This window comes from Thalia democratica, chromosome 2, assembly GCF_965202585.1.
Source record: "Thalia democratica chromosome 2, ktThaDemo2.hap1.1, whole genome shotgun sequence".
Classification (NCBI taxonomy): Eukaryota; Metazoa; Chordata; class Thaliacea; order Salpida; family Salpidae; genus Thalia; species Thalia democratica.
Genome location: NC_139166.1, coordinates 60,621,584 through 60,644,022, shown reverse-complemented (window position 1 = coordinate 60,644,022; position 22,439 = coordinate 60,621,584). Strand labels below are relative to the sequence as shown.

The following is a 22,439-nucleotide window of genomic DNA, read 5'->3' as shown; positions in this document are numbered from 1 at the left end:
TAATTTACAAAAAGGTTGGGCAAAGTACGGCCAACTTTTACAAAACTTAAGTCGAATCCGGCCCGTGAGAGGTTAAATTGCGGCCCGCAAACATTTAAATCTAGCCGGCTTCACTAAGTTTTGAAACTTACACTAGATATCATGGAATTTGAAATGAAAAGCAAATTGTAAAAAAAAATTAGGTACAGTTCACAAGAGATTTAAAGCTTACACTAGATATAGTATAAAAAAGTCACATAGATTTGGCATTTCTGAATTTCTTAACTGATGAGTTTAGCATAACATATATATTGTAATAAAATTTGAGTCTCAATATTTTTTTAAATAAATTGTTGAAGTGCTAAATAAATGCTTAATTAGCATTTTGTCAAAATTAGATTGATAAGTGAGTTATTTTTGGTAATTAAACAAAATTAAAATGTTCCAGCCCGACAACGAATAAATCTTACACATCTAGCCCGCCGACAAAAATGTGTTCTACCCCTGATTTACAATAACTAATTAATTTGAGACATGGTTACTAATTACATACAACATAAACATGCTTGTTTGTGATAAGTGCTTAATATTGATGGTAAGTCATATTTAGTTTTATTTCTCTTTTAATTCTAGTTCATCGATCTGTACTTTTGTTTTACTGCTTTTTTTTGTATCTGATGAAATGCTCTGCAGGGAAGCATCGTAATGCAATAAAATTTTAACAACAAGTTATTGAAATATTTCTCATTTGTAATGTTAAACTGTAGAAGTTAGTACTATACCAGGGTTCGGCAGCCTTATGTAACTCGCGGGCCAATTTTCCTAGGAAAAAATTGCTCGCGGGCCGCACTGTTTAGAAAAAAACCTTTGAGGGCCGCATATATTTAAAAAAAATGACATTAATCAGAAAAAACTATCATTTAAGATCTAAAACACAACAAATTAAGCAATATTAGAGCATTAATAAAGAGTATTTATTGAATTAAGAGCCTAACTTTAAGTTTTTATTTCAAAATCTTTAATTTTTGTTGTTTTTAAAATGTATATTTCTGGCTCAAAAGGTGCTCGCGGGCCGCAGATTTTAACATCAAGGGCCGCGTTTGGCCCGCGGGCGGCAGTTTGCCGACCCCTGTACTAAACGAAGAAGAGCTCAAAACGTAAACAAAAAGTTGACTATAAAAGACAATTTTAACTAATAATATACATTAAAGACATAAATTAGTTTAATAGAAAGCAAAATTACAATAAAATTGTCATACAAATAATAAACTATCAAAAATATTGTTCAACCAATAGTGAGAAATACAAAAGCGTTAAATTAATGTACTTCATTTATTTAATTGAAACTGTAACCGTCATCAATTATGATGTTGATTGCTGGGTTTTGTTGTTGATAAGCTGCTCTTAAAAAAGATAACAAGAAACGGTTATTTAAAGTATTACAGACGTTCAGATGGAACGCAGGCTTTGATATACTAGTACTTATTATAAAAATATTGTTATAAAACTGGTTATATTAGTGCACGTGATTTATTTAAATATACAAGATTAATAAACATTGTGAAATAATTGAAGTAGATGTAAGAAAACAAAGTGCTATAAAATTCTACCAACAACTTCTTTAAGAGTCTCGTAAGCACGCTAACTAAGTGTTAAACTTTCTCTTGAATATGTTTAATATTGAAAATCGACTCGAAAATAAAGTTTTCTATCCTCGTTTAATTAACACAAGTCTTAAATAAGCTTCATTCGCCTTGCCGGCTTACTCGCCTTTCCGTCGTTGTGTGCGTTCTCTCCCCCGGCAGTAGTCCACCCGACTCGCGTCTGCAAGCTAAGTTTTAAACTCTTTCTCTCAAATTTACTTCATGCTTCTTTTTCTCATTTTCTATTCTCAATACCAATTGTGACGTCACTTAAAACACTGAAATTCTTTAAATTTAATTCTTATGAAATAAAACGAAACATAAAATGTAATGAGTGGTTCGTTACAAAACAATAAGTGAAGTATTACTACAAAACTTTTGTTTTAGGGTTTAAATGTTAAGACTTATTTATTTTAGTTAATTTTTTATACAAGGTATACTAATAGCCTTTACAATATAGTATTAAATGTATTAAAAATTTAACTGGTTCTTAAAAAACAGTTACCATTTAAATTAATTTAAATTAACTTAAAGATTTATTTAGCAACAGTGTTTCTACTAACAGGTATGATCAACCTACAAACTTTAAACTATTGCTGTATTTTATATTTAAAAATAACGAGTTTGTAGCTTGATAACAAGTGTTGGTAAAAACATCGTTGCTAAATAAAGTTTTTTAATAAATGCTGTTTGATAAAGATTTTACTTTGTTGAGATCTCTAAATTGCTATTAAAAAAAAATTCTGCACGTTATAACACTTTAAAATCTCTCTAATATTGTTTTTACCAACATATGTATTTAGTTTAGGATTTTAGATTATAAACAATATTTATCGAAAATTCAAAGAATGTATTTATAAGTTAGAAAAATAAAAATCTAGAACCGAGTAGAAAACACTAATAGTAAATGTTAAAAAAAAAAGAAATTATAGAAGCACTTAAAAAAAATTAGTATTTATGAAAGTTGTAATAAACTGTCCAATTAATACACATATAACTTTAATCATAGAAACTTAGAGAACATTTCATTAGAGTTAATAAAATCCAAATGACGCATAAATACATAGCACGTTAAAAAAAAAATTATAATGATATAAACCAGGGTTGCCAAAAGTGGGCCAAGTGAACCCTTGGGGGCAATTAGAGGGCAGTAGGGGGACAATGCGGTCATTTTTTGAAAATTACACTAGATATCCTGGAGTTGATGAAAAATAAAAGGTCTTAAACGTTTTTAATGGTAGTTTTTAAACTTTTACTAGGTATTATGGAAAAAAAAGGAAAATTATGGGGCCACAAGCCGTAAAAAGGGGAGCCATAAGGCCATAATTTGAAACTTACACTAGATGTTCCGGAGTTGATGACGAAGAGCAAAAAAAATCGGCGTTTTAAATGGTAGTTTTTTTTTAGAAATCTTGTTGGAGGGGCCTTAGCATTTTTATTGCATTAAATGGGGCCTTTTAAAAAAAAAATTGGGAAACCCTGATGTAAAAAAAAACATTTTGTTATTATTTTAAAGAAGAATATAGTTAACATAGTTGTTTAACTGCATTTTAAAAAATTGAAAACTCTTATTATTTTATATGTCACATCTTATTTAGCATTGCTATATAGCATCCACTAATATTCTTGACAATGGCCAAAAAAATACCAGCGGAATTGTGCGATACGTGGTGATTGGCTTTGTGGATGACAAATTTGAGAGAAGGGTGAAAGATGACAATACTTTGTGGTTAAGGTTTTCAGTCACATTTGAACGAAAGTAGATGTTTTTTTGTTTAATTTGGTGTTTTAAGTTTGTTTTTAGATTTTTATGTTCCTTTTATTTATTTAGTTTGTTTTGTTGATTAATAAAATTCAGTTGTAGATGATTTAATTGTGTGTTTCTTTTAGTAAACTATGATTATTCAAATAGTATTGTTTTGTGCTAATTGAACCTTGCAAGTAGTAAAATTTGTGCAATTATATACTATAAGTTTGATTAATTTTGAAAATTTAACAAAAAATTTAACATTTGACATTAATGTAATCTGACAAACACCCTTTACAAAAGATTTATTCAAAGAAAAACCTTCTCTGGCAATGCATTTTGTATGTTACACTGCAAAAAACGTTTTTTATAGTTAAATTAGTGTTTAATTTTAATACTATCAATATTCGTTTGTGCTGACAATCAAATTCAGAGAGCATTAAATTTTTTTTCTAAAAACTTCTTTAAAACCATAAAATTCGCCGTTGTTACTTGGCGGTAAGCTTTTACTTTCATGCTCTATAGTCCATAGTTTTTTGTTTCAGTAATAAGAATTCTGAGCATGACATCAAATTAAAAAATAAATAAACTTATTGAACCAAAAAAAAAAAAAGATTACCATACGCAAAAGCATTGAATAATAAGTCATCTGACTTATAGTTAAAATTTATAGATAAATTTTTGTAATTATGGTTTGTTATAATTTTTAAGTTTGTAAAAACAAATAAATATTAAAACTGTTAAAAGCTAAAAGGTATTAAAATTGTAAGAGTAATGCAAGTTTATTTTTGGCATATATTGAACACTAATACTACTTAAACTTAAGATTTGATTTTCAAAACAGCGAATCTATATTATGTTTTTACTAAAACAAATTAAAATGTTCCTATAGTATTTATTGTAACTTAAATTAATTAAGAATGTTTGAGCTAATTTAGAGAATATTTAGCAGATGATTTCAGAAAAATTTGTTCTTAACCAAGACTTAATTGTTTATAACTAATCCAATTTTTATTACAAACAAACATACGAAGACACATAACAATAAGAAAGATTATAAAATTAAGTTGGAGACAAAAGTGATACTCTAATTGAGATATCGTCAAGGTGATACTCTCGGAAACTAATTAACCTGTTTAGTTATCCAATTACTTTTACAAGTAATAAAACTTTTACGTACTTACATCACTTTAATTTAAATGTAATTACCACTGATACCATTATTGCATACGAAAGGTATTTATGGCAACTTCCTTAAACGAATTGCAAACCTTAAAAATGTTAATTAAAAAAAAATTATGATGATAAAATTAAAAAATGTTGATTATAGATTCATCTACCCAACGAATTTCTTATATTGTTTTTTAACAGCTTCTTAGCTTTTTCTAATTTTAAAATCTAAATTATCTGTAGACATATATTGTTTTAACTATGGAGTTCAAAACAATTAAAAAAGACACATTAATCTATCCACAAGTGAGATTGAAAATTAATATTTTATTACTTTTGAGAAAAACAAGTACTAAGTTTCACCGCAGAGCGGATTTTAAATTTGTAGAAAGATAACAATGGTAAAAATTACAAATAGTTAAAAACTGGTTTAAATTTTGACATGTATTGTTGCAATAGTTTAAATTTCGAAGTTGCAAATGCTACGGTTTCCTAACCTTAATTCTCCATGAATCTAGAGTTGGTAAATTAAGTTCAAACCAGTTTATAATTTAACACTTGTAGACTTAAGAACAGGTTTGCCTAATGTTTTTGAGAAATTTCCTCCATGTTTTTAAAAGTACACGTTTTTGGGTCTATTTTTAGTTTAAAGCTAAGTTTAAGATAAAAACTGTGTTTAATAGTACAACAACATTGAAAAGATACTGTAAAGCTACTTAAAATTAGTGATGTACCGGACTCACTATCCGGGTCCGGCCGGATATTGCTATTTTTGTCTGATATCCGGATCCGGCCGGATTCTAATTTAAAAAAAAAGTCCGGATCCGGTTCCGGCCGGATTCTAATTTGAAAAAAAAGTCCGGATCCGGTTCCGGCCGGATTCTAATTTGAAAAAAAGTCCGGACCCGCATCTAGTTAGTAAAAAAGAGCATACTGAAAAGTATTTTTTCAAAAACAAACCCTGTGTAAATTAAGAAGAGTCATTTTCGTCAGTTAAAATTAAACACCTACCGTGGTTGGCTCATTTTGTACACGTGACTAATTTACATTTGTTTACATTTAAACTATGAAATAAACATTTCAGAAATGCAACTCTTTACATATGTTGCAAAATTGAAAATTTTGGAATGAATACTTGCATTATTTATTGTTTAAAGTTGAGCTCAAAGAATATTAAGAGTTAATACGGTTGAATGTACGAGCCAATGAGAACCATATGACGAAATGTTTCAAACTAAATACTGATGCAACAAAACATCAGAAGATGACAGGCAGTTTATATGTAAGCAGTTAGTTAGTTTGGTGTTCAGCTTGAATCAACAAAATATCTTGAATTTTTTTGTGAATGCTTATTGTAAGTAGTGTTTTGTTTTAAAAGTGAATATTTCAACTGGTGTTTAATTGTTTAAATATTTAAGCCAGGTTTATAGTTTAATAAAAATTTTACAGTTTCTTGTTTACTAAAAGTTTTATTTAAATTTTAGTTTATTATTTTAAGTCTTTTGATATAGATTTAAATAGCTTCCAGTTTTTAAAGTGTTATCAAAGTAACTAATAATTTTGTATATGCTAGTATTTCTTGTTGTGTTTTATATAAAAGATTCATCACTCAAAACTGTCGTGTCTGATTATAGAAAGTAGTCTCAGTTAGAATTTAGTATTTGTTAGATATTAATTATATAAGGTATGATTTAGTTATGATGGGCAGTACTAATAAGTTAAGTGTACCACGATCAGTCCACAACTTTACTACCAAATTGTCAACCTTTGCTAGCTGTTCTACTGATTATTAGATTAAAGTAAATTTTTCAGTATTTAAAACCTCATTCTGACTCAGGCTTGTTTATACTCACTCTAGCTTGTTTTATTGACTTAAACAGTGGCAACCCTGCTAGTTTAAAAACTTTAGAAAATTTTGTACTGCCTCAGGCTAGTTTAGTTTTTTATAAAAATTCAGGCTAGTTTTCTTTTAGAGTTTGAGCTGATCCAGTTTTCAATACTTTGTAATTTTCTAGTGTATTTTGTTCATAAACTTGATTTCAGATTTTTAATTGTAAATAACACCTAAATTTGTAAACCTTGTGGCTAGCTGTACTTATTATTAGATTTAAGTTCTTTTTTTTCAGTTTTTAAAAACCTCATTGTGACTCAGGCTAGTTTATACTAGTGATGTACCGGACTCACTAGTCCTGGGTCCGGCCAGATATTGCCATTTTTGTCTGATATCCGGATCCGGCCGGATTCTAATTTGAAAAAAAGTCCGGATCCGGCCGGATTCTAGTTTGAAAAAAAGTCCGGATCCGGCCGGATTCTAATTTGAAAAAAAGTCCGGATCCGGCCGGATTCTAATTTGAAAAAAAAGTCCGGGTCCTGTACATCACTACTTAAAATGTGTTTAAAAAAATGATGACGAAATATATTTTTTATCTACATGATAGATTTTCCGTGCCAAATTTCAATTTTACTACTTAGCATTTAAAAATTGTTTAAAATTCCAGGTTTTCTAGTGACTTTTGTTCAAAATTTTAGGTTTTTTTTTTCAAAATTACCCAAGTTACAGGTTTTTTGACAACCGTGAAAGAATCTGCATTTATAACTCAGCTTTTAGAACATATTTCGCTTGAAAACTCGGGATTAATTAGCAACTATGATGTAAAAAAACAACTGAAGGAAAATCTTCTAGTTGACGATTAAGTTTTACCAAAAATGGTTTGGCGGGGTGGGATTGTTAAAAAACTTCTTCGTACTTAATCTTAACTTGTTTATTGCATTAAAAAAATTCAAGTCTTTAAGTGCAAAAGTCTTAAAAAATGGTCATTTATCAAGCACTGCTGGGTAATTGAAACCAAACTAAAGGTGTAAATCAAAAGTTTTATATAAAAAGCTCTTCTTTAAAACTGCTTTACGCAAACTGCTGAAAGCTAAAAAATATCTGGCGGGTATTTCTGTTAGTGGATGTGACCTGTACCGTCCATCAGTGGCAATGCGAGGTTTGAAACGCAATTTGAAGAGATGATGAGAAACTAAAATCTTAAATGATTATTTTAAAAGTTCATTAGTTAAATATCAGAAACCTTGCTTTACATAACGAATTGTTGTTTATTAGATCAATAGACAAAGAAAGTTTTACAAAGCACTAGTTTAAAGAAGTAGAAGAAAGTTGTAAAAAAGCAACAAAGTAACCAACCATATTAAATAAAACTTGTTTAATTATTAAAAAAGTTCAATAGCATGTCTTGCAGAATTTTCTAACCTTAACTAAATGAGAATTTAATGGAAAAATTAACTTAAATAAGTTTTTCAAAATAAAACTCTAAATGTTCTTGAAATTGAGCTGTTTGAAAAAAAGATTATACAAAGAAATTTATTACTCAACTCAAGTGTAAAAAAACTCTGAAAACAAATTCAGTAAAAAAGTTCATATATAACCTTAGCAACATGGGGCGTTACTATATATTTAAAAAACTGAAAAACAATCTATTCAATATTGAGAACTAAAAATTTTCCATTAAAAAAAGACATTATTATCTGAATATATTTACTTAAAACAAAAAACAAAACTTCGCAACATAATTTAGTGACATGTGACCTGACGCAATTATTTTAAAAGTACAAAAAAAAGCTAAAAAAAATAGCAAATCAGAGTTGATACCTAAATCTATCTAGCATGTTTAAACAAAGGAGCATCGCCTCACGGTCGTTCAATCGAAACAAAAAACGAAATTCACAACATAATTCACTGCAACAACTAAACGCGATCGAATCTTTCTCCGCGGATTCTCCTGGCCAACTGGACATCCTTGGGCATGATGGTGACCCGCTTGGCGTGGATGGCGCACAGGTTGGTGTCCTCGAACAGTCCCACCAGGTACGCCTCGCAGCCTTCCTGCAGCGCGCTGATCGCCGCGCACTGAAACCTCACCTCGGTCTTGAAGTTTTGCGCGATCTCCCGGACCAGGCGCTGGAAGGGCAGCTTCCTGATCAGCAGCTCGGTCGATTTCTGGTAGCGCCGGATCTCGCGGAGAGCGACGGTGCCTGGGAAATGTGTACGAATACCAGAAGGTTTGTGCTTTTTTAATAAATAAAACCTTATGATATATGATACTCAGAGAAAGACTTGAAGAAACCTTCACTACGGTTCTAACAATTTATGAGAAAATATAACTTTTTTAAAACCTCTAAAGCCCTAAAGAGTTTATTTATGATAATAGAAAAAACGTGATCTTAGCTTTTTATTTCAACGTGTAAAAATGTAACTTTCAGTGTGTAATTTGAGAAAATTATAATAATTAATCAATACACACTATTACGAAGTTCGCATAAAACAAGTAAAAGTTCTAATAAATACAATATTGAACCTGGTCGGTAACGATGAGGTTTCTTCACTCCTCCTGTTGAAGGGGCACTTTTTCGAGCAACTTTAACGGCTACTTTATTCCGTGGAGCTTTTCCTCCACTTGATTTGCGGGCTGTTTGCTTCGTACGAGCCATTTTATGTGTTAAATACAAACTTTCAAGTTATAAAATTAATTATATTTGTTAATTATGTAATGTTCACTACTTGATGCTGCTCTAATTAGATTTTCAATTGATAAAAATTTTTAATTATAATAATGGTTTTATATGAAAGACGGTAAAAACTGATAACAATGTAAAAACTAAGCTGGAAAATAGTTTTTGATTTAGTCTTGAGCTTTTAACACTTTGCTTGTATTGATAACACTAACATGGTTGCCACTGATCAAGCTGAGAAAAATTTTCTGACTTTTTACCAAAATTTTCCTGACTTTTCTAAATCAAACTCATAAATTAAACTTATTCTAAAATACATTATCTAACACTTGAAACTATAGAAAGCTTTCAATCTAATTTTAATACAGGTTAAAAACAAAAGTTTATTGCTGAATTCTATCACCAAACTTCCAGTAAATCACTTGAACCATCTGTGTATGATTGATGTTTGTAATAAACAGCTCTATCAGCAAAATACTTGTATTGTTACCTTAAAACACAGCTTGTCTGAAAAAAGGCACAATTTTTTAGCATTTCCTAACATAAATGTATCTAGATAAACAAACGACATATAAGGAACTATTACAATTAAAACCTTAAATTAATAAATTTTTTCTAATAACTGATTTTAAACAAAATTTCAAAAAGTGAGAAAAGCAGAGTTACCAAAACAATAACAGATATTGGGTTATATGACAATGCAAATTGTTTAGATGGAAGTCTTTCAAGGATCCATAATTTAAAAAATTCATTTTTTATTCAACTGTATGATTTTATATGTTAATTAGTTTTAATCATTACTTAAAATATAAAACTTTTATACAATACATATGATTCTTCACATATCTTACAAACATACAACACCATGTATTATTGTTCTTGTACTATTTGTAAGTTTAAGGACATAAACAAATTATCCAAGCTATCTATAAAACATTCAAACACTTTTGCTAGTTTAGATATCTAAAGCCTATTGTACTTACTTTCTACTAATTAAAAAGTATTAATTTAAAGTTAAATAAAAAAATTCAATTGTATATAAACTGGCTTGTAGTTTATACTTAATGCACTCATATAAGAGCAAATGATATTTTTTGTAAAAAATTGACAAATGATACTTGTGTAAAAATAAAACTGCTGCCATTTAAGAATAACACTTCATGCAAAAGTGTTTTGGTCAAAAGATAACCGCTTTATGGTTTAATTATTAGTATATTAGCAAATCAAAAACTAATTAAAAAAAAGAAAAGGGTACATGTTACTAGTGATCTACAAATCTGCCCAGATCTTGATTTCAAAAACAGACCTGGCTCAGACTAGATCAGGGTTTCCCAAACTTTTTTTTTCAAATATCCCTACTTAAAGAAATAAGAAAGCTATGACCCCCTCAACCCAAGAATATCTGGTGTAGGTTTCAAAACTACCATTAAAAATACTTATGACCTTTTTTTTTTGGTTTTCATTGTCAACTCCAGAATGTAAGTTGCAAATTATGACCTCATGGCCCCCATGTGGCTCTTTTACTACTCATGGCCCCCCTTTGCTGCTCACTCATGGCCCCTTGAATATCTGTCATGGCCCACTTGGGAAACCCTGGATATAACTGGTATACTCACGATTCCCACACGTGCTCAATTACCCTCCGCCCGTACAATTCCTGCCCAAATCAACTTCAGCTAAAATCAGTTCCCACCCAAATCAATTCCCATTACAGCTAAGATCCAGTTTATAAAATGAGTATTAATCATTTAAAAAAAAACTCTATTTATATAAGAAAAATTTTTAAAAATATAACAAATAGTTCCCTGAAAAGAAACAAGAAAACAACCAAGCATAAACAATTCATTAGTATTAGTCCTTTTAGAACTGCAATTGATGAACATTCTGCTGATTAAGAAATTTTTTTAACTAAAAATATAACAACTAGAGCCAATAGACAACATAACACAACATATTTCAAGTTAATTTAAAAAAAGATCATAACTTATAATCATTCATATTAATATTAATGTTCAGTATTCAATAGTGTTTTAAATTTAATTTTTAATTTATGATATAATACAAACAAATATTTCTGAATTGTATACAAAATACATAAATAGGCATAAATGCTTAAACAAAACATAAAACAGTATGATTTGAAAAAAAATGTTAATATAATTTTTTGTTCAAGTTGACTAAATGTTTTCATCTAATAATTATTTTATCTATAGCTTTGTGATTTCAATGTCAACAATTGCTTTTAACATTACAATAAGTACAGCTTTTCATCACTTGTATATGCAAGATTCCTATTTTAAATTACTTTTAATGTTATTCTGATTGAAATTTGCATTGTGGGTATGAAAATTTTGTTTAACTTATTATTTATTTTTATGTTTCTGAAGCTGAGCATAGAATCTAAAGTTTTTCTACTAAATTTATATTTTAATCCAGCACAATTCCAGGGAAACATTTTGAATTTTTTTTATAAACTTAAAGGCCCTGATTTTTGTAAAACATTAACTAATTTATATTTATTAGAATCTTTTTTGTTATTAATTTCTTAAGTATTCTTTAACTTGGTGAAGTGACCATTAGAATTGGGTCAAATATGCAAAAAGAGTAACTTTTGCACAAAGACAATTTTGTACAAAGGGACACTTTTGCACAAACAGCCAATTTTGCATCAAGGGTCAATTTTGCAGATGTGACAATTTTGAACAGAAGTAAAAAAAAATAACAATAATAATAATAAAACTGACTAAGGGTAAGGGGTAACAGTAACATTATAATAAAAAATAATAAAAATAAGAAGAAAAAAAAGTTACCAACCAAAGGTAAGGGGTACAGTGATAGTTAAAATTAAAATAACAATAATAATAAAAAGTTACCAACCAAGGGTAAGGGTTAAGAGTAACAGTGATAATAAATAATTATATGAAATAAACAAAAAAGTTTCAATTTGTGCAAAAGTGACTCCTAGTGGAAAATGACTCCATGCAAAAAGTTCTTTTGTGCATTTTTGACACCTACATGGTTGCCACAGATCAAGCTGAGAAAAATTTCTTGACTTTTCCTGACTTTTAACTAAAATTTTCCTGACTTTGCTAAATCTAAACTCTTAAGTTAAACTTATTCTAAAATACATAATCAAACACTTGAAACTACATAAATCTTCCAATCTTATTTTTATAGAGGTTAAAACAACAGTTTTTTTGACAAATTTAATCATTTAACTTCCATTACATCACTTGAACCAACTGTGTATGATTGATGTGCAATAAACAATTCTATCAGCAAAATACTTGTATTTTCTAACTTGATACAGTTCTAGTTTGTATGCATGCATATTATACATATAATATACAAACTCTTCTTCTGGATGTAATAGTTTCTCATTTCATACTGTTTTTAAGCAGAGCTTTGTTAATACTTAATCTAGTTTGACCTCAGCCTGGTCATTGTGCAACACAAATAATGGTTGCAACAACTTTATGAGAAAAGATTTAGCAGGAAATTTTAATGTTTCAAAATAGAACTGGTCCAAACAATCTTCCTTTTGCTTGAAGCTCTTGAACTTTAATGCATTCATTGGACAGTTTACCAAAGTTCTAAATTGCTCAATGCTAGTATCAACTTCAGAGTTGGAGCACATTTTTTACTATGATAAGGAGTGCACAATGAAGGCAAAACGCTTAACAATAATTGTGACTCCTAATTTTTTAAGGCTATGCGGATTTAGGCATGACATATTTTTTACAAATGTATTTCCAATAGCCATTCTGCTCTGGAAATTTTCAACCGTTTTTATAACAAATAACCTATATTTTTTGTTGAAATATAAGACTTTTTGTTCTTCAACTAGGTCTTTTTTCCTCAAATTTGCAAGCAAATTGGTTGCAGCACAACCATGATCAAGGGCAGGTTTTAGGGAAGCTTGATCATTTAATTCAACCTTGAATAACTGATTAAGCTGAGGCTTGCAACTATTATGTCTTTCATAATGATGCACAGCAATTTGATTACCAAGAACGAAATGTTCTCATGCATAAAGGAAACAACAGGCTGGGTATTCTTGTACAATGTCCAAAAAGGTTGCATAAGAGATATCACATAACTTAAGAAATGCAAAAAACATTTTGGGTATATATCACAGTTTAATTATGGAAGTGTTCTTGTCATAGATCATCAATACTAAAGAGCATAAAAAAACTGCTTGTTCAATTAGGGTAGTTGTTCAATATGTTAATAGAAATATTTTGCAGTTTTACAAAGGATATTTTATAAATTTATACCAGATGAAGGCATTGGAAATTAAGTATTTTTTAAATTTCTAGGAAAATTTTGCAATTTTAGTCTGACTTTAAAGGATTTTTAATTAATTCTTTACTATTTGAAGGCTTTGGAAAATAAGGAATTTTGTAAATTAATCTGACGAAATCTGAATTTTTTTTTAATTTAGTCAAATTTCCTGACTATTCCTGACTTTTTTTCAAAAACCCCCATTTTTTCCTGACTTTTCTTGACTTTTTTAGTTTTTTTTTAGTTTTTCCTGACTTTTCCTAACTGTGTGGCAACCCTGCACCTACTAAATAACTTTTGTATTTCTCTAAAAAACATATTTATTTAAAGTGTAATATGCACAGACATTTTTCTTTAAAATTAATTTCTTTAAACAAATTATAAACAAATAAAAAATAGCAACTAAACCTACTGTTCATATTCATCCTTTACTTATTTTTAAAGCAATTTAATCAATTTTATTGTACTTGTTTCATAATTGATATATAACTTAATTAATCTTGATTGATTTAAACTACACACATTGATGCAAATACATATGTACTGCTTTGAAATGCACCTTTAAAGGCAAGGAACCCTCTGAAAAGGTACAAAAATTATCTTTCAGTTTTTTAATTTTCAGATATAGAATAAAAATTCAAGGGTAGTATTATAGAACTTGTCACCAAACAATAACAACTTTGAATTTTCAAACTTAGCCATAATTGAAACATTTACAATAAAACTAATTCAGAATAAAAACTTTGTTTTGATCCTTCTATTGGTTTTGATTGATAGAACTTTGTTTAGTTTTCTGTAAAATAAAAATCCAATAATAACTAATAACTGCAATTTGTGATCTTGGACATAAGTACAAGAAAACAAAAAATCAGGTTTTTAAAACTTTATCATAATATTTTATTTAGTTAGCAATCATAAGAAGAGTACAAACACACTTTTTTAATAGTATAACCATATCTAATAACAAAGAAAAGAGTATATTTTAAATTAGAACATTACCACTATGTATATGAAAAATACTTCTTTTTCAACTTTTTCACTTTCAACATTTAAACTGACAAAAACTGATACTTTGGCAATATTGTCAAAAGAAATATTTACCTTTAGGCATACAAAACGACCTAATACTAATAAAAATTAAGCCAAGTTATTCTAAATTTTAAGTGGATTGGCAGTTATGAGATTACTTGGGTGGCATCAAACAGTTGTAATTGTTTAAGCACTCCCAGTTGCAGAGTGTGACTTGCTTGGAGCATTGAGCTAAAGTTTTTATCCTAACTTAGAAGTTTTTTATGTTAAGATTTTCAAATAGTGGGTATTATTAAACTGAAAGCCACCCAGGATTACTTTTAATTTAACTTTTTCTTTAATAATTTTAGGATAATGAATAAAGGAGCAAAAAAAGTTTAGCATACAAGTCTAACGTACCTTTTTAATATAAATTAACCTGAAACTGAAAATTGTTAAAAACTAATGCAAGAATAGAGTGTTTCTACTTTTAAGTGTATTTTATTTGATTGTAAAAGGCATTATTTCTTCAATGAAGTTCTTCAAAGTCCATATGGTGGTTTAAAAAACCTAAATTTATCACCTAGTTACAATAAAAACTGGTTTTGTAATTTTTAAACAAATGAGGATACACTACATTCTTTTTATAAACATTTTTTTCGAATTTTTTTGTATATGTAAACTTAGTGAAATATAAAATAGTTAAAGTTAAGATAAATATAAACTTAAAAAACAAAAAACATTAACAACATTAAAACTAGAACAAAAAAGAACAAGTTAATAAATTAAAACTTTTGAATTTTTTTTTTTATATTTGTTATACTTAAACAGATATATTGCTTAATTATAAAAAACATAATCTTAAATGTCCATTTAAAATAAATCATTTTGTAAACTCAACAATATTTCTATTTCTGCTTAAAAATAGGTGTTTACAAGAGCTTAGAGAGGATCAGTTTTTTTTTACAAAAATAACATTGGCTCTTATATGAAAGTTTTAAGTACAAACTACAAGCCACAGTTTTTATAGAATCCAAAAATCTTACTTAACATTTATAATATTGTAATTTTAGTAAAATATTTCCAACATAACAAATTAATTTTTCAGTGTCAATTTATTGGAAATTTAATGATCACTAAAATTATATATTCTCTTTAATTTTTTGAGCTAGAGACATCAAACGTTTCTTTTATAGATTAATAGATTTTGAACACTAAATAAAAAAATATTAAAAAACAAAAATGTTAGATTTAAATAAACAAAAAAGAGTTAATTCTTTTAATAAAATTTTCATTTTTGAAAACTACAAATAAACTCTTCATTAACACTATTTAAAATTTAATAATAGACTTTATGTAAAAATTTGAAGAGGATTGATTTAAAAATAAAGGAGAACATGGATTTTTAATGAAATAGTCATTTTTCAGGTTTTTGGTTTGTGCCTTCCGTTAAGAATATATTGGGCACACCAACTTTGATCGCTTATGTTTTCAAAAGTTACTTTGAAGTTTTCAAGTTGTTAAAAATGTATGATAGCTCAGATAAAAATAAAATAAGATCAACTAATAACAGGGTTCGTGCGCGAAATTCCTTTTCATTTAGCCTGACAGAGACCTATTTAGCCTGACATTTTTTCAAAGTAGAAAAAATCACCTTCAGAAGGCATTTTGGGTATCGGGGGGTCTTAATTAGCAAATTAACGCAATAAAAGTATTCACAAAACTACTTTTAAAGAAAATAAAAATTTAAACGAATTATTTTTCAACATCTATCAATCCCTTACCCAGCAACTTGAATATTTTTAACTGGTCATTAGAATTTCTGCTTCAATGAATTCATACCTTTATTAAATTTTGGGGTTAGTTACATCCACAACTTATCACCCATATACAAGGTTCGTGTCAATTAGTACTTGAATTTGTCAATTATAAGTTACATGAATGGACCAGAAGCTTTTATTAAAACAGATATGTGAATAAGTCTGTAAAAGAAAAACAAAATGTAATTAAACACATCTCTCAAAAACTTTATGTTATCATTAAAGCATCTTAATTTTTAAAATAACTAACTAAAATAATCATGATATTACATAAGTAATTTTTTAGTCTTGTGAATATCTCTAATAACTTTGAATAAACAGAAAATAAAATATGTGAACAAACTGCTAAGAGTATTAATCTATAAAGTATTTGGTATAAAGCCTTTATATTAGAAATTAAAACAGTTTAACCAACTAAGCTCTGAAAAACAAAGCTCATGTAAACAAATTCAAACAAACAGTCAAGTTGTTGAACTAAACTGTAATGTTTAAACTGTACTTTTTTATGAATTTTTTATAGTTATGACGTATATAATCTACTAAAAACAAAATAATGAAGATTCTTAAAATTATTTTAGAGATTCAACAAAAGGTTTTAAGCACTTATTTTTACAAATACTGACTGATTTTGTCTTTAATAACTAAATCTTTATTTAGAAATAAATTCACATCTCAATTTGATCTTAATTAAAAAAATTTCATGCATTTGAACTGACAAAAACTGAGATTCTCAATTTTTTAAACACAAAAACTGATTTAGCCTGACGTTTTTCAACTTTTTTCAAAAAAACTGATTTAGCCTGACGCGCACGAGCCCTGGTGATATTTGAAGAAAAGACATATATTGCAAATAGTAAGGAGCGCAAAAAGGTCATCTTCTGCCTGCAGGTACCAGATCTGAATATAAAGCAGTCCTGGACGTGTCCTCTGTATTACAACTTTATATTCAAAAGATGCACAATCATGTGATAAACTTAAAGGAGCTACATAGAAAACTAAAATTATCCATAGCATATACAGCAATTCTTTCCCTAGAAAGACTGCATACCTGTAGCAAACACAGAGTAAGTAAAAGTAACAACAGAGTAAGTACAGGGTTGGTGCGCGAAATTTTTTTCATTTAGCCTGACTGAAACCAATTCAGCCTGACATTTTTTCAAAGTAAGGAAAATCCTATTTAGAAGTAATTTTAGGTATTGGGGGTCTTGATTAGTACTATTGTAGTCTCCGACTTCAACTAGCTTTATCTCAAAAATATTTTGAGCGTTAAAAATCTGCAAAAAGCAACTCATAGCTTAGTTACAACTAAATAAAATAAGACTAAATTGTGAAAAAGGTGATTGACCCCACCTATGCCCTTGACATAACAAATTCAGTGATAAGTTTTAAAAAAAGTGTTGTATCTAATCTATTACTAGTGTAAAAATTTAATATATATATTACTAAACACAATTGTTCAATTTAATTAAGCAATAAGTAAAAACATTATAACCAGTAGATTTATAATAAAACAACGTGCATTGTCGTGTTTTATTAAAACTTAAAATGAACGCTTACACTAGTATTAAAATAAGTAAAAAATGTTTATTATAGTATTTTGACTAATACTTAAAATTAATACATAATTATAAATCCTAAACTCTAAATAAATATAGTGATTGTTGATGTCATATGAATTTAAAAAGCTTACACTTAAATTAAAAAAAAAACCTTTAATATTTTTTTCTTGTAGAGAAAAATTAATTGTACCTAAAATTTGTACTCCCATAAAACTTAGTACTTATATCTTAAAGCTAAGTTTTAGTGTTGTGAATATCTCTAACAACTTAAAACAAACAGTAAAATATATGAATAAACTGCTAAGAGTATTAATCTAAAAAGTAGTTAGTATAAAGCCTATAAATTGGAAATTAAAACCAACTAAGCTCTGAAAAACATATGTAAAGAAATTCAAACAGTCAGCTAAGTGGTTGAACTAAACTGTAACGTTTAAACTGTATTTTTTTTATGAATTTTCATAATTATGACGTATATAATCTACTCAATACAAAATAATGAAGATTCTTAAACTTTTTTTACAGATTCAACAAAAGGTTATAAGCATTTATTTTTACAAATACTGACTTAGTTTGTCTTTAGTAACTAAATCTTTATTTAGAAAGAAATTCACATCTCAATTTAATCTTAAAATGATTTCTCAATTTTTTTTAATCAAAAATTTTCCAATATTTGAACTGAGAAAAACTAAGATTCTCAAATTTTAAAATAAAAAAAACTGATTTAGCCTGACGTTTTTCTACTTTTTTCAAAAAAACTGATTTAGCCTGACTTAGCCTGATTTAGCCTGACGCGCACGAACCCTGTAATAAAAATAAAGGTAGACTTGAATCATAAAATATTATACTTTATTAAGAAAAAGTAGACTGTCATGTAAAAAAAAAAACATCACAAGCATAAATGATTACTCAAGTAATGATGATGATTTCTTATTAGTTGTTGATGAAAAAAAGATAAACAATTTTTATTGAATAAGTTATGCAAAATGTTGTATTATTTAACTAATTTATGATATATGTATATTAGGGTGCAGCTGTTGCCCCTCAAAAATGAAAATTTTGGAATTTTGCTTGGTCCATTTTTTTGTTTATGGGAAATCACATAAACAGAGAGCACAAAAAAATTATCTTTCTAGCTTTAAGCCTGCTGGAGCTAATTATGAAAGTTTTGCTTTATATTGGTATATTTGGAAACACTTGATTTTACTTTTTCTTTTATGTCAAAGGTATCTTCAATTGTTTTTAATGTATGAGTTCTGTTGTGAAAGCAAAACTATTTTAAGAGCTTAAATGACCTTGCTCATCCATCTAGCTTTAGAAACAGCTCCAGGACATTAAAGAGTAAAACTTTGCAAGGGCTGAAGTCCAATGTAAGGCTTTAAAAATCAAAGTTTCACTATGGAAGTGCCCTTGCCACAGATTATCAAAACTAAAAAGATTACATACAACAACTGCTTGTTCAAATAGGGTGATTGTTTCTAGGAAAATTTTGCAATTTCAGTCTGACTTCATAAAGGATTTTTTTATTTAACTTTACCATTTGAAGGCTTTGAAATTTATTGATTTTGTTATTTGTAAATAAAATTTATAGTAAAATTTTGCAATTTCAGTCGGACTTCATAAAGGCTTATTTGTTAACTTTTACCATCTTAAAGGCTTTGAAAACTAAAAATTATGGTAAATTAGAACTGACAAACTCTGACTTTTTGTCATTTTGATTAAAAAAAAAATTAACTTAGCTTGACTGTTTCCAATTTTTCCAAAAAAAATGACTAAGCCTTACTCGTGGCAACCCTGTTATTTGTTTATCCTGATTTTCCTGACTTTGTGGCAACCCTGCATGTTAAATGGCCACCATGTACATATATACAATATAAACTATATTTTAAACTACATACAAATATTTGCTTTGAGCAAGGAAACTTATTTTTTCAAATGCCATTTAACTACAATGAGAGTATTGTTGTAATAAAATGTAATTGTGTCTTAATTTTGAGGTAGAGTAAGGAAAATGTTTATGTATTTTTGATTTGGAAAAAGCAAAATTTGACCACTGTTTCAACTTACCTTACTTTTAAAATTCTTTATAGTTTTTCTACATTACTAAATTAGCCTAAGAGGCCTCAGTTTGTGGCAACCTTGCAGACAAAAAACTTCACTTGTTACTAGCAAGCAACTGTGCACTTAATTTAAATTTTCTTAATAACCCCTTTTTTGTTTAAGAAAATAGTGGAATGAGAAAATATTTTTGTTTGAATAATTTGTCTTCAAATGTGTAAAACATAATACCTTACCAAAAAATTAAAATAGAATATTTACACTTTAAGTGAAAAAATAATAATTTCAATTTTGTTTACTGAGCTACTTACAAACCAATTACCAAGTTATTATGGGCTTAGTTAAAATTTACCTATTAATTTTGATCTAAATAAATAAATCCAAATCTAACTGATCTCTTAAAGAAATCAAAATTAGTATGAGTAAATATCCAAAAAGTTTTATTTTAATAGTAATAGATGTTATTTTACAATAAGAGGTTTAACCTAAAATAAATAAATAAAAACTAAAACTAGCTAAAGGTATTAGCAAAACTTTAACAATTTTTTAAACCCTTTAAAATATTTTAACTAAAAAAAATAATTTGTTTTATTCTGACTCTTAAGCTAGCTATCAGCCACAAATATTTTTTTATTTTTTTATGGTATAAATTTTAAGACAGCAAGTAAGTGTTAATTCAGCCTTTACCATTAATTATATACATTATTAAACACAAACTCTTTAAATTCACAAAATAATAAAACTATTTAACTACACATTGTGTAAATAGCATGTTAAATAGTCTAAGAAAAAGCAATCAAGTTTTAGCTTAATAAATTTATTTTCATCATTTATTTTCATCACTCAATATACTTGTAAGAATTTTCAGTCAACCAGTGTAAGTTCCATTTAAAACTAAAAGTGATTCAGTTTTTAAATAAAAAATTGGCCAAAAAATTATATGACTTAATAGTAAGGCCAAACACAAACATGATTATCAAATAAGTATATAAAAACGGGGAAGAAGTCAAAAATGCACGAAGGGACACTTTTGCACGGCTTGATTTTTTTTTGTTAAATTATTCTTTCTTTTAATTTTTTTTTATTATCACTGTTACCTCGGAGCCTTACTCTTGGTCAGTGACTTATTTTTTCTTAATTGTATTTACTTTATTTTATTTTACTTTAACCTTGGTCGGTTTTTTTTGTTAATTTTTATCGTTTTTCACTTATTTATATTTTTTTTTACTATCACTGTTACCCTTGGTTAGATTCATTTTTTTTGTTTACTATCACTATTACCCCTAACTCTAACCCTTGGTCAGTAATTCTTTTTTATTAGTTTTTAGTTATTTTTTTTATTCTTCGTGCAAAATTGACACTCATGGATAATTGACCGTTCGCAAAAAAGTATCTTTATGCAAAAGTGACCTCTTGTAAATAAGTGAGCCCTGTGTCGGCTGCAGTTCAAAGGTTGCTTCTGATTGGTTAATTTTTTACTTACTTCTATTTAATGATTTAATTAATAAAACATTTTTTGTTTATATTTGTATATTTAGGTAAAGGTAGCCTTCGTGCAAAAGTGGCTTTGTGCAAAAATCTCCCTTAGGGCAAAAGTGTCTTCTTGCATTTTTAACCCGTCCCCACAACAACGACCTAATTGTAGTAGAAAAAGGAGGAGAATTTTTTTTTTAATATTGCAAAACTAAAACTAAAAAATTATATTTTTATAAGAACATTCTTTAATAAACAGTAACTAATTTAAAACGTTATCTAATTGTATTCAATCTGTTGAACTTTAAGATTGTTAAGTTTCCCTTATTGTTTTAAAACTTAACTCAGCTCTCAGATTAACCACAATTTGTGATCTGATCATCCAAGTTGTGTCTAAAAACTTTAAAAAACTTTAAATAAGTTCTATATTATTTTCATATGTGTGTAATTAACAAAAGCAAACTTTTTTATCTACTTTGCCTAAATAACTAAATGCATATTATTAAGTTTTGCTCTAGTTAAAATTCAAACCTTATCTTTTTTATTGTTACATATTTCTCATAAGAAAAGTTATACTGCTAGACTAGTATATTGTATACGTTGTTGCTAGTACATAATATAACTAATATTTTGCTAAACTTGCAATGCTAGTACATTATATAACTAGTATGTTGCTAGACTTGCAATGCTAGTATATTATATAACTAGTATGTTGCTAGACTTGCAATGCTAGTATATTATATTTTGTATCAGATTACAAAGATTACAAATTTCTTGTTAAAATTTTAAAATGAAGCAGGTTTTTAGTTTAATATTGATTATATAATTGTAAATTAGTATGTATTTTGCTGCTTTCAGCATTCAATTAGTACAAAATAAGTCTATCAACAATAGAAATTGTATACTAAATAATCACAAATTAAAACCATTTACAACAGTATTTTATTATCCAACGAAACAGTACAAATGAAATAAACATAAAAATCTACTAATAAACTTAAGACATCAAGTTAGTATTTGCTTTTTTCAATCGTAACTGAAAACGTCCCGTCATCTTTCAAAAAAGAAAAATCTCTCAACAATAATTTCTCAATACAAACAACATCACCAAATTACCAATGTACCCATCATCACTGACAGTTGTGATCGTCGGAAGAATAATTCTCAATATGTCGTCATAATCATAACG

General features: G+C 27.8%; 1 protein-coding gene across 1 annotated transcript; it reads right to left on the bottom strand.

Annotated features, from left to right (window-relative positions):
- Nucleotides 1–8,287: 8,287 nt before the first annotated feature.
- Nucleotides 8,288–9,030, bottom strand: LOC145828821 (histone H3.3-like). The gene is made up of 2 exons (XM_082936575.1): nucleotides 8,898–9,030; nucleotides 8,288–8,574 (listed from the first exon to the last, which is right to left on the bottom strand). Exons 1-2 carry the CDS (start codon nucleotides 9,028–9,030, stop codon nucleotides 8,288–8,290), a joined length of 420 nt encoding a protein of 139 aa, XP_082792701.1.
- Between the last annotated feature and the right edge of the window lie 13,409 nt (nucleotides 9,031–22,439).